The 12,547-nt window shown below is 42.5% G+C and overlaps 1 protein-coding gene across 1 annotated transcript in view; it reads left to right on the forward strand.

The window, feature by feature from the left end:
* The window catches only part of myo7aa (myosin VIIAa), a 28,477-nt gene that overhangs the window by 12,218 nt on the left and 3,712 nt on the right, over positions 1–12,547 (forward strand). The window contains exons 21-43 of the mRNA XM_084018778.1: positions 56–163; positions 267–476; positions 668–874; positions 1,179–1,355; positions 2,175–2,264; positions 2,391–2,518; positions 2,790–2,916; positions 3,477–3,596; positions 4,425–4,598; positions 5,287–5,514; positions 5,859–6,026; positions 6,390–6,507; positions 6,853–6,979; positions 7,210–7,379; positions 7,708–7,898; positions 7,996–8,120; positions 8,286–8,443; positions 10,059–10,212; positions 10,691–10,846; positions 11,272–11,377; positions 11,524–11,637; positions 11,949–12,036; positions 12,387–12,493. Of these exons, the coding sequence (XP_083874904.1) occupies positions 56–163; positions 267–476; positions 668–874; positions 1,179–1,355; positions 2,175–2,264; positions 2,391–2,518; positions 2,790–2,916; positions 3,477–3,596; positions 4,425–4,598; positions 5,287–5,514; positions 5,859–6,026; positions 6,390–6,507; positions 6,853–6,979; positions 7,210–7,379; positions 7,708–7,898; positions 7,996–8,120; positions 8,286–8,443; positions 10,059–10,212; positions 10,691–10,846; positions 11,272–11,377; positions 11,524–11,637; positions 11,949–12,036; positions 12,387–12,493 (3,351 nt within the window). The remainder of the gene's footprint in view (positions 1–55; positions 164–266; positions 477–667; positions 875–1,178; positions 1,356–2,174; positions 2,265–2,390; positions 2,519–2,789; positions 2,917–3,476; positions 3,597–4,424; positions 4,599–5,286; positions 5,515–5,858; positions 6,027–6,389; positions 6,508–6,852; positions 6,980–7,209; positions 7,380–7,707; positions 7,899–7,995; positions 8,121–8,285; positions 8,444–10,058; positions 10,213–10,690; positions 10,847–11,271; positions 11,378–11,523; positions 11,638–11,948; positions 12,037–12,386; positions 12,494–12,547) is intronic.

The following is a 12,547-nucleotide window of genomic DNA, read 5'->3' on the forward strand; positions in this document are numbered from 1 at the left end:
TAGGGTTGAGCCTGTGTTGTTTCAGTGAACAGTGGACTCTTTTCTCTCTCCTCAGTACCGCCGGAGGCTGGAGGCAGAGAAGTTGCGTCTGGCTGAAGAGACCAAACTGAGGAATCAGATGTCTGCGAAGAGAGCGAAGGCCGAGGCTGAACTCAAACACCAGGTTCAACAAAAAATGTTGACATTTGAAGACATCGAAAATGTATTATTATTATTATTATTACAGTATTGTTTTAAATCTAAATGCGATATAATTATTTTACTAGGAGCGTCTGGCTCATCTGGCCAAAGAGGACGCCGAGCGGGAGAAGAAGGAGAAGGAGGAGGTACGGAGGAAGAAGGAGATGGTAGAGCAGATGGAGAAGGCCCGTTTGGAGCCTGTCAACGACTCCGACATGGTGGACAAAATGTTTGGCTTCCTGGGGACGACGACCTCTTTCCCGGGCCAGGAGGGACAAGCCCCTGCTGGCTTTGAGGTGAGTTTTTCTTCAACTACGTAAGATAAAATATTAAGAATTCTCACTAGGATGTTAGAGCCGCAAATCGTACTGTCAGCATAATTACATTACACAAATATTTTTACATATGCAAAGGATTTATTCTAACTGCATGCCCTTAAACTATCTAACAATGTCTTAAATTATCCAAAAAATGGTCTCCTCTGCAGGATCTGGAGCGGACCCATCGGGAACTGGAGGAGGAGGATCTGGACGAGGCTCTTCCTTTGCCTGAAGATGATGAAGAGGAGGATTTGTCGGAGTACAAGTTCGCCAAGTATGCTGCCACCTACTTCCAGGGTACGACCACGCACACCTACGTCCGACGGCCCCTCAAACAGCCTCTGCTGTTCCACGACGATGAGGGAGACCAGCTGGTAGGTCACCTTTAACCTCCGACCCTACTACAGTCAAACCAGTTTAATATATCCTGTGTCTGTCTGTCTGTCTGTCTGTATTAATAAAAGTCGTTATAAATGTTTATAATCATGAATGTTCAGCATTGATAACGCTTTATACCTCCATGCCCATGTGACCCCAGTGTTTGGGATTCTTCTTCCAAATAATGTGTTATAAATGTGCTTATGATGCATTATATGCATGACTTTTATAGAAAGTGTTACCAAAATTTCACCTGATAAACCCGATGAATAAACGCGTATCTTCCATTTCCCGGCCCAGGCTGCTCTGGCGGTGTGGATCACGGTGCTGAGGTTCATGGGAGATCTGCCGGAGCCCAAATACCACACGGCCATCAGCGACGGAAGTGAGAAGATCCCCGTCATGACCAAAATCTACGAGACGCTGGGAAAGAAGACCTACAAGAGAGAGCTGCAGGCGCTGCAGGGGGAGGGGGAGGTAAGAAGAGTTCATGATTCACTGGTGCTGCTGTGAGTTCATCAGTGGAGTAACACTGACATGTGATTCACTTCCACCTACTGTACATTTTAGGTTTGGCCCTATTCTAAAATGTTATAAATGCTTTTAATTCATTTTTAACATTAGTTTGTTTCAGTAACTTTACTGGAGTATTTATTTTTCTCACAACATTTTACTTTCTTCAGGCTTGTTGCTTTAATTTGAAATTAATTAATTTATTGTTTATCAATATGACGCAAGATTCAGTTAGCCTTGCAAAACAACAGCCAGTAGAAATGTCCTTCACAGGGATATTTTTACTAAGAGTACATTTCAGAGCCTGTACCTTTTTACTTGAGTAAATAATTTTAATCGGTACTTTATGAACACAAGTAGAATTAATGTACATTTTATTTTACAAACTATCTTCTTTTTTTCTTCATTTGATGCGTTGGGATATAAAGAAGCAACCCATTAAGGACATTTAAAATGGAAACTTGGAAAACTCATATAATATCCCTCCAAAACTGGGTCATCGGACGCGATAATGGCAAATCTTTAAATACATTATAATCTCATCCTCTTGTCCAGTTGTTTGTATAATATTCAGAATGCCCATTTCCTTTATGTTAAATGTTAAATGAAATGTTGAAATGTTAGCAGCTTTTCTTATCTGACGAACATGTGGACCAAATTTTACGTGACTTCTATTGGGGTCCTGGACTTATGAATGAGAGTCACATTAATGAATGGTGTGTGCTGCTAGCAGGAGCATCTCTGATCAGTCATGAACTGTTTCCTGTCTTGTTCTGCCGTCAGACGCCTCATGCTGACAGCCACAGGAAGAACAGTGTCCGACACAAACTGGTGTCTCTCACCCTGAAGAAGAAATCCAAGATCACTGAGGAGGTGAGAGAGAGAGAGAGAGAGAGAGAGAGAGAGAGAGAGAGAGAGAGAGAGAGAGAGAGAGAGAGAGAGAGAGAGAGAGGTGGCACATTGCAAAGGTAGAAAAAGTTACAGTTTGATGCTTTTCAGGTCACTAAGCGCCTTAACGATGGTGAGCACGGTCTCCACGGCAACAGCATGCTGGAAGACAGGCCAACATCCAACCTGGAGAAACTTCACTTCATCATTGGCAACGGGATTCTGAGACCAGGACTGAGGTACACAAAAATCATTACTGTAGTCATTATGAGCCTGTAGTTTCCTAAACTTACAGTAGAACTACACAAAACTGGTGAAGTGACATGAAATGATTCAGAAAGCTGATAAGTGGTGCATATGTCTTCACCCTCTTTTCTATGAAGCCCCTAATTAAGATCATCATGTGACATGTTGTGGACATTTGATTACACTTATGTACTTGTTTGTAATTATGTGTAGTGTTAATTTAACCTACATGCCCTAACCTGTGTGTGTGTGTGTGTGTGTTAGAGATGAGATCTACTGTCAGATCTGTAAGCAGCTGAGTCAGAACCCATCTAAGAGTTCTCACGCTCGTGGCTGGATCCTCATCTCTCTCTGTGTCGGCTGCTTCGCCCCTTCAGACAAGTTCCTCAAGGTCAGGACATCCAGGAGTTTTTTAATGATCTTTTCCATTTAAATACACGAGAGATGCGCTGATCGATCTGCTTCCGATCAATCTCATTGTTTGCCGGTCACATTTACACGTGATAGTGATAGTTTGACATGAGCACACGGCGTCACAGACAGTAACTTCAAAGCCACATACATGTGTCGGTGAGTGAAGAACCAAAAGAGCCAATCCCATTCCTTATTTTTACACCGACCCCTCATTTTCTTGTGCCCCTCGTGTTTCCACTCGCCCCTCGGAAGATAATTAAAAAGTAAAAGATGAAATGTGTCGGTACGCCGATGAAAAAAGTTAGTCTGGAGTAAGTAAAAAATCTGAATCAGCAGGTCACTCTTAATAAATCGGGATTGGCCAAGAAAATTGCAATCAGTGCATCCATGAGGTACACAGGAGGAAGACATCTTAAAAAACTATCTAAATAAACTGATCCCACAGTTTGTATTCATTATCTGTCAATTTCTGCCGTTGCCCTCGTGATGCTTCTTCAGGAATTTACAAATGTTAAGGTTTTTTTTTTTTACCTACAGTACCTGAGGAACTTCATCAGCAGCGGGCCGCCGGGTTACGCTCCGTACTGTGAAGAGAGACTGAGACGCACTTTTGTCAATGGGACCAGAACACAACCTCCCTCCTGGCTGGAGCTGCAGGTATAAACACACACAGAGATCAGATGGATTCAATAGAAATACTCATGCATATAACAGCATCATGTGCACAAGAGAGTTGCAATTTGGCTTCATGGTTTTTAATAATGGGAACAAACCCAATGTAAGCTTCTATGGCCGCTGCAGGCTTCAGATACTAATGTCCAAACACCACACTTTCTCTTCATATTATTGATATGATAGAGTTTAACTAGATCATGTGAAATTGTACTTCATTTGTACAGAATTGTATACTAGTCATTGAAGCAAGGAATGTTTAGTTATAGAGCACATTTCAGTAACAGTTTACAAGACAAAACGCAAGAGAAACACATAAGAAAAGGATATTTAAATAAAAAATAAAATAAATCAGTTTTAATTTGAATTAATTAATGAAAGAAAGATAGAAAATGAAAAACACTACAGTAGAATAAATCAGATATAAAATACAGGAATAAAGGTTACAATGCAGTGTAAAATATGAATGAATATAAAATAGAGTCAATGAGCAGTTGGCGGGTCAGTCTGATGGAAAAGCTCATTAAATTCACATTAGTCTTATACACTGACCACTCTGCAAATACATAATTTAAAAGTTGAAAACTAGACATAATTGCTCATACAATTGATTTAATATGAATAAAATGTACAGTAAATAACATACAATGCTGTTGGAAAGAGGGGTCAAATACAGTAAAACCTAATGACAGATGCAGAACTCAGTGATGTGTTGGCAGCAAACTGTCTGACTGGAAAGTGATTTGAAATTGATTCTATCGCTCAAAGCAACAGGGCAACAAACTCAGCTAAAGTTGTGAACTCCTCATCCAGGCCACCAAGTCGAAGAAGCCCATTATGTTGCCGGTGACATTCATGGACGGGACCACCAAGACTCTGCTGACAGACTCGGCTACCACAGCCAAGGAGCTCTGCAACGCCCTGTCTGACAAAATCAACCTGCGGGACCGCTTTGGCTTTTCACTCTACATCGCACTGTTTGACAAGGTGGGGACACACACACACACACACACACACACACACACACACACGCACACACACAGGGCCTTTGCATCTAACCTTAAAGCCCGTCCAGTCAAAAATGTGTTTTTGTTTTTGTTTGAGTTCACTGTTCAGAATGACGCTTGTGTGCACTTGTTTTAGCGTGAATCTGCTGAAAGTGGAAAGTTTCTCTTTCATAGAGTTTAACACCTGACATCACAACTAGTTTGGAGCCAATCAAGGTTCAATATGCATCTTACACCAGTGTGACGGGATACACTGAGTATGGACTTCTCAGTGAAGCAGGAGACATCTAGGTTCAACGCGTTCGAAATGAAAAATATTTACAATTTCATAGATTCTGAAATAAGACAAATTATCATTCAAAGTCAAGTATTTTCATGGGTCTTAAAACATGTGGAGGGAATATTTAAGCTTAACCCTAAAACAAAGATTTGATCCTCAAAAAGCCTGACGACGTGAGGACAAGACAAAAAGTCTTCACTGAGACCTTTACGATTATATTAATGATTCTTATACAGGAATAATAATGGTTATAAATAAATATAGTTTCAAGTGCAGAGATTACAAAATAGCAGTTCAAATTATTATTATGTTTAGCAATAGTGAAACTAAATGTTCACATTGTACTGTATGTTCACAGTAGCTGACGTAAATGTGTCTTCTCCTGCAGGTGTCCTCTTTAGGCAGTGGGAACGACCATGTGATGGACGCCGTGTCGCAGTGCGAACAGTACGCGAAGGAGCAGGGAGCCCAGGAGAGAAACGCCCCCTGGAGGTTGTTCTTCAGGAAGGAGATCTTCACGCCGTGGCACTGCCCCGCCGATGACCAGGTCGCCACCAACCTCATCTACCAACAAACCGTCAGGGGCGTCAAGTTTGGAGAGTACCGCTGCGACAGGGTGCGTTTTTCTTTGTTTTGCTCTTTATAAAGGATTGATATCTTTGGAAATAAGCGTATTCATTTTCTGAGAGTGGTCATCTAACTCTCAGCAAGACAACAAATACGAGTATTTCCCAAAATGTTGAATTATTCCTTTAAATTGTTTGAATCTAACTAAGAGTGTAGCAGAAGACCTTCTCCTTTGTCACTATACGTTTAGTGCCTAGTTGTGCCTAGAAACCCTTCTTTACCTTGCCTGCTTCTCTTTACCTATATCCCCCTTGCCTTGCCTGTTTTTGGTTTTTACACCCTTAAAACACTAGTTGAGACAAACTCCCCCTGTCCTTCTCTTCATGTCCCCAGGATGACCTGGCAGAACTGGCCTCTCAGCAGTATTACGTCGACTACGGTTCAGAAATCCTTCTGGAGCGCCTGCTGAGCCTCATCCCCTCCTACGTCCCCGACCGAGAGGTCAGCACCTCCAGGACGGTGGAGAAATGGGCTCACTTCATCATGGCTGCACACAAAAAGGTGACAAAGTCTGACAATGCCAGTGAATTTCTCTAGAAGGGAATCTGCAGGTTTTAGTCAGGTTTCTGTGGATGGTCTGTCCACCCACCTATGGAAGATGTCTTAGGTGTATTATAGCAAAATAAAAGTGTCTAAACACATTCCAACATTAAAATTAATGCAATATATTCAGCTTTCCATCTAAACTCAAATAATTAATCAATCTTGCCCTGAAGCCTGATAGTATTTTAATATTTTGTGACCATTTTATGTAATTTATGTCTACAGAAGATGATCTGCTTGGTTTGTTTGCATTCATATCGGATGGCAATATTATTTTGTCTTTTCACACGTAATAAAACATTTATTTCTCGGGCTGTTCAGGGCATCTACACCCAGAAGAGGTTTGACCCTCAGAAAGTGAAGGAGGAAGTGGTGGACTTCGCTCGCCACAAGTGGCCTCTGCTTTTCTCTCGCTTCTACGAAGCCTTCAAGTTCTCAGGTGAGAATCTACGCCCGGGGCGGGAGCTAGTAACCGTTAGCTCTTAGCATCCGGTGGGCATCACAGTACAGCTGTTCTAAATAACAGAGTTAACAGCTAATATTAAAGGAGGTTCCATTGAGTTGAATTATGATGTGGCTATGCACCGCCAAAGGTAAATTATAATGATGAAGGTGATCAGCATATCATAGAACGACAGGACGGATATGTTAAAAGTAGGATTCAATTACACAGTTCTTTGTCAGAACCTGGCTACGAAATAACAATTCACACTAATTAGAAAATATGGGAGCCATAAAAATACAAAATGTGTAATCTATGTAAAATATACATTTCTTCTCTCAGGTCCCAGTCTGCCTAAAAATGACCTGATTGTCGCTGTCAACTGGACCGGGGTTTATTTTGTAGACGAGCAGGAGCAGGTCCTCCTAGAGCTTTCCTTCCCAGAAATCACTGCCGTTTCCAGCAGCAGGTGAGGCATGCTGGGAGCTGAAGTCACTTAACAGTTCCCACTTTGGCCTATGTATCGATCCGATACCTCTTTCATTCAATTCCTGCTACATTTCCATCAGCCATAATAGACGTTGTTTCACATGAGGAAACGTTTATACTCTAACAGCTTTGGAAGGCACATATTATGTCATGCTGCTGATCAGAAAACGTATTTTCTTATTTAATTTGGGGGAGTTGTTGATCTTTCAGGGGAGGAAAGTTACAGAGTCAGAGTTTCACTTTGGCAACCATGAAAGGAGATGAGTACACCTTCACCTCCAACAATGCAGAGGACATCCGCGACCTGGTGGTGACCTTCCTGGAAGGCCTGAGGAAGAGGTCGAAGTTTGTTGTTGCACTGCAGGACAACCCCAACCCCAGTAAGTCCTGAAGGCTGATGCTGCAATTGTCTTTTGTGATTATTTCTGTTGTTTCCTCGTGCTCTAGAAATGGAAATGTGGCAACTTAATTTTGTGATTTATTGACTCACTGTCGCCTCAGAGCTCGTGGGGCCCGTGTTCAAATCTGGGGTCAGGTTCCTCCTGTGTGGAGTTTGCATGTTCTCCCCATGTTAGCGGGGGTTCTCCCTCAATCTAAAGACACGCAGGATGGTTCATTGATGTATCTAAATCAAATGCAGTAGACAGAAGTTTTACAGCAGAAATGCCAGTTCGTCATCTCACCTCGAACTGTGTTTTTATCCCACAGCTGGGGAAGAGTCCACGTTCCTGAGCTTTCTGAAGGGAGACCTGATCCTGTTGGACCAGGACACTGGCGAGCAGGTGCTCAACTCTGGTTGGGCGCACGGTATCAACGAAAGAACCAATCAGAGAGGAGACTTCCCTGCTGACTGCGTCTATGTCCTGCCCAGCATGACCCGACCTCAGCAAGAAATAATGGTGAGACCCCCCCCCCCCCACACATCTAAGAGGTTTAATCACCTTAAATAAAATGCTCTGTCAAACGAATGTAATCTGATGTAATCCAACCAATCAGATGCTGGTAACCATGACCCCAGATCAGCGTCAGGAGTCGGTCCGTGTTTCACAGCTCGTCCTGCCGGAGAGTGACGACAGGATGAAACCCTACACACTGGAGGAGTTCTCTTACGACTATTTCAGGTACACATACACACACTAGGATAAAAACATATCTGTTGAACATCTTACTTTTTGGGATTCTGGATCTTTCTGATATCTCCGGACCTCACTGATAATTTTAGATTTACAAATTCAATTTTGATACAGTCATGTTAACATGTCATGAATGTAACCTGCCACTTCCAGGCCTCCTCCTAAACACACCCTGAGCAGAGTGATGGTCACGAAGAATCGGGGGAAAGACAAGATGTGGAGCTGCACCAGAGAGCCGCTGAAGCAGCCGCTGCTGAAGAAGGTTGTCAACCACGAGGAGCTGGCTCAGGACGCCTGCATGTCCTTCATAGATATCCTTTAAAACAGCTGGGGGTCAGATCCACACGTCACTCCTCCACAGTCTACAATTACGTCTTATATACATTCTATCATACAACCATTGTACTAGATTTTTAAGTAACTAACTCAAACCCCTGCAACATCAAACAATAGTGGAAACCTATGGCACTGCAGTAATTTAGTATGGCACATCCATAAATATCAGGGACATGATTCAATCAAATGGCTTAAATTGCAGCAGCAATGTATAATTTAATTTCCAATGTTCCACTGCTGGCATTGGCCACAAGCATCTTAACCTACTGCTTGTGTAAAAGATCCAACAAGTCCTCCAACTCATACGACCACAGTTGTCGTTGGTCCATGCACTCGAATACGACCTCTGGGAGCGTATTGCGGAGATTCTTCCGCAACGATAGTAGTGGTTAAGGTTAGGGTTAGGTCGACGTGTGGAGGCGGTCTCTGCCGATGATGCACGCGCGGGGGGTTAGGTTTAGGTCGACGTGTGGGGGGGGGCGATCGTCTGAGACACCGGAGTGTCGATATTTACTTGACCGCTAGAGGGCGCGCTATTTTGAAACGTAACATATGGTCGTAATTCGGTGCTTGACACACGACCTATGTGGTCGTTTTCTCGAGGAGGACAGTCTGAAAAGATCGGCCTGGGTAACACTGCCACCTAGTGGCCACAGCCAGAATCTCTCCAGCAAGGAGCTCCCTATACTTACGAAAATGTCACCATAGGATTTATACAGAAATATGTAGAAACATGTCAATCACTAAATAACTGGTAGACATCAGTATAATTTGAACGTTCTGGTGCTAAATCCACTCATCTGGTATCATTTAAACCATTACAACAGCGTTTGTGCTGAAGTATATATTTACCTGATCTGAGCTCCATGGCGGATGAGCACCAAGTATACGTGTAGTCTAATCCAGATTACAGAGTTTAAATTTGCCTGAGGCTTCATTGTAGAAGTTGGTGTTCACTGTCACCGTGGTAAATACCAGTTGGGTCAATACCATCATCACTGATCACCTCCGAAAACTAGTATCAATAAAGAGAATGCAAACCTTTGTTAGCCCTTCACACTCAAGTAATGAGGCAACATCCATCCATTAACGTGTGGACAGTTTTACATTCATATCAGATTTTTTAAATACCGGTCGGAGTTGAAGGATATTCCCGCAGTGCTGTGTCGGTGCGCGCCCTGGCCCCCTATTGGCTATCGATCATGGGTTCTGAATTTGAAATTTCCTACTTCGTCACTCAATTTACGTCCAGTTTAACGAGATAAAGCACCCACCTTTATAATATGCAAATACGGTTTTACTCACCTTAGCAGCAATCATTGTTCTTCCTGGATGTAAAGCTTATTTACTTCATTACTTTACTTACTATGTGCTCTCTCTTTCAAACAACAGCAAGACCCGCCCCTTTACTCTCCCGCTCATTTTCAGAATCGTTTACGGACACACACTTGAACCAATCAAATGTTCAAATGCCTATCCACTAACCGCCTTCCAGCTGCAGTCATGTTAACATTTAAGATTTCTCAAAGATTTAAGTTTAAAGGTGTAAACTGTATTTAAGCATGTGTTACTCCTTAACGTTGGTCCCACCTATGATGAAGTACATGGGGGACTACCCTTCCAAGCGCACGCGCTCCGTCAACGAGTTGACCGACCAGATCTTTGAAGGAGCATTGAAGGCGGAACCTCTGAAGGACGAGATTTACTGTCAGATTATCAAACAGCTCACCGACAACCACATCAAGTACGTCAACTGAAGCCATCATCACAATAATCAATATGAATGCTAATAATAAGATTTACAATTTAATTTAGAGTTGGATCTCAAAACTTTTCCACGGTCACACTTTTCATGAATCTACTCCTGAGATTTAATGAAACACAACCCATATCCTAATATTATTGTTTTTTAAAATGACTCTTTTGACATTAATTGCAAATGTAATTGGAAAGATAATCATGGTAAGATTTTCAAAATGTATGTGAATTTTAAATCTGTGCCCGTATTTATAGTGACAAAGAACATACCAAATCTTATAGAAAGATATGTACTTTATTTTATAAAGTCCACACACATTGCAAAAGGGATGTTTTATGGCCTAAACAATGTACAGAAGCGTGGCTGGTGTTCATTAGCCATCGCTGTGTCTGCAGTCGGCCAGCAGGCAGAACCACCAGATATTTCTGAGCAGAAGCTGAGCCGAGGTTTTGTGCTTCTTCAGGTACAGTGAGGAGAAAGGCTGGGAGCTGCTGTGGTTGTGTACTGGTCTGTTTCCTCCCAGTAACATGCTGCTGCCGCACATCCAGCGCTTCCTCCAGTCCAAGAAACACCACCCCCTGTCTGGAGACTGCATGCAGAGGCTACACAAGGCTCTACGGTAAAACGATAGTTATTAAACCACACCCACCACTAATTGGAAGAGCGGAGGTTGGAGCCCCAGCTCCTCCAGTCCGCATGTCGAAGAGTTCTTGGGGAAGATGCTTAACCCCAAATTGCTGTGCCACCAGTGTGAGTGTATGAGCATGTAGTTCAGACCCCGATGAGCAGGTGGCTCCTTGCATGGCAGCCTCTGCACTTTGAGTGATCCCAAGACTAGACAGGTTTATATATACAAGTCCACTAACCATTTAACCATAACTATACAGGTGGGATGTAACAAATTTGTTCAAGCACTGTACTGAAGTATCATTTTGAGGTACTTGTACTCGTACTTTACTTACTAGTATTTCTGTGTTATGCTGGAGCCAATATTGTACTTGACAGATTTCATTTTTTGGTTTCTTTGTTATCATGTCATAACAGTAACGGATCCAGGAAGTACCCCCCTCATCTGGTGGAAGTGGAGGCGATTCAACACAAGACAACCCAGATCTTCCACAAAGTTTACTTCCCTGATGATACGGACGAGGTAAGACACACACACACACACACACACACACACACACACACACACACACACACACACACACACACACACACACACACACACACACACTCATATGAGAGTTTAAGTTTAAGAAAGTTGTCTGAAAATCAAGATTGTTTGTGCCTCAGGCGTTTGAGGTGGAGTCCAGCACCAAAGCCAAGGATTTCTGCCAGAACATCTCAACCAGACTGCTGCTGAAGTCTCCTGAAGGCTTTAGCCTCTTTGTTAAGATCTCAGACAAGGTAAGAGGTTAAGACGTTTTTCTCAGAAGCTGAATAAAATGAATCCCTCCACTGAAAATGTTTTGACACGGTCCGGGCATATACTTAAAGTTTTAAAGTTTTAAAAAGCAATCCTTGTCGGAGCAACCCAACGTTTGTCTTGTTATGGAAAAAAAATGTTCCATGGAGTTGAGTAGCAAAGGCAGCTCTACCTTGGCTGTAAAGACGTCACCTCAAAGAGTACAGCCAATGGCCAAATAGCATGCACCTGTGTGAGAGGAAATAACTCAAAGAGTAATAGGAAGGTAATGTGTGTGTGTGTGTGTCTGCAGGTGATCAGCGTGCCGGAGGGAGATTTCTTCTTTGACTTTGTCAGACATTTGACAGACTGGATCAAGAAATCTCGACCAGCTAAAGAAGGTTGGTATCTTTTGTGGTATCTTTTATTCTTCTGTGGAAGTAAACCTCCGTGAATCATGCGTGCCCTTGCAATGCTCTGAAAAGCCTGGAAATCACGGCAGTTAATATGGTAATATGATGTATAAGCAGCCAAATAATCATATACACTGACTGTGGGGTGATCGATGCCGTCTTCACTCACTGTTTGATTAAATCAGAAGTTCTTATTGTTGATACAAGTGTGCTTAACATCCATATGAAGAAGGCTGGATAAATGTGCAATTAAAAACATAGAAAGCTAATATTATGCCAGGGTTTTAAAGTTAATACTTAATAATAATAATTCACCCTCCTCCTGCTCTACCTTGTAGGAATTGTTCCCTCTCTGACCTATCAGGTGTTCTTCATGAAGAAGTTGTGGACCAACACAGTTCCAGGGAAGGACTCCTTTGCCGACTCAATCTTTCATTACTACCAGGTCGGTCTTCAGTAATGACAAAATACAACTTATAGACAGACAACAATGCTCTCC

This window comes from Eutrigla gurnardus (assembly GCF_963514095.1).
Source record: "Eutrigla gurnardus genome assembly, chromosome: 10".
NCBI lineage: Eukaryota > Metazoa > Chordata > Actinopteri > Perciformes > Triglidae > Eutrigla > Eutrigla gurnardus.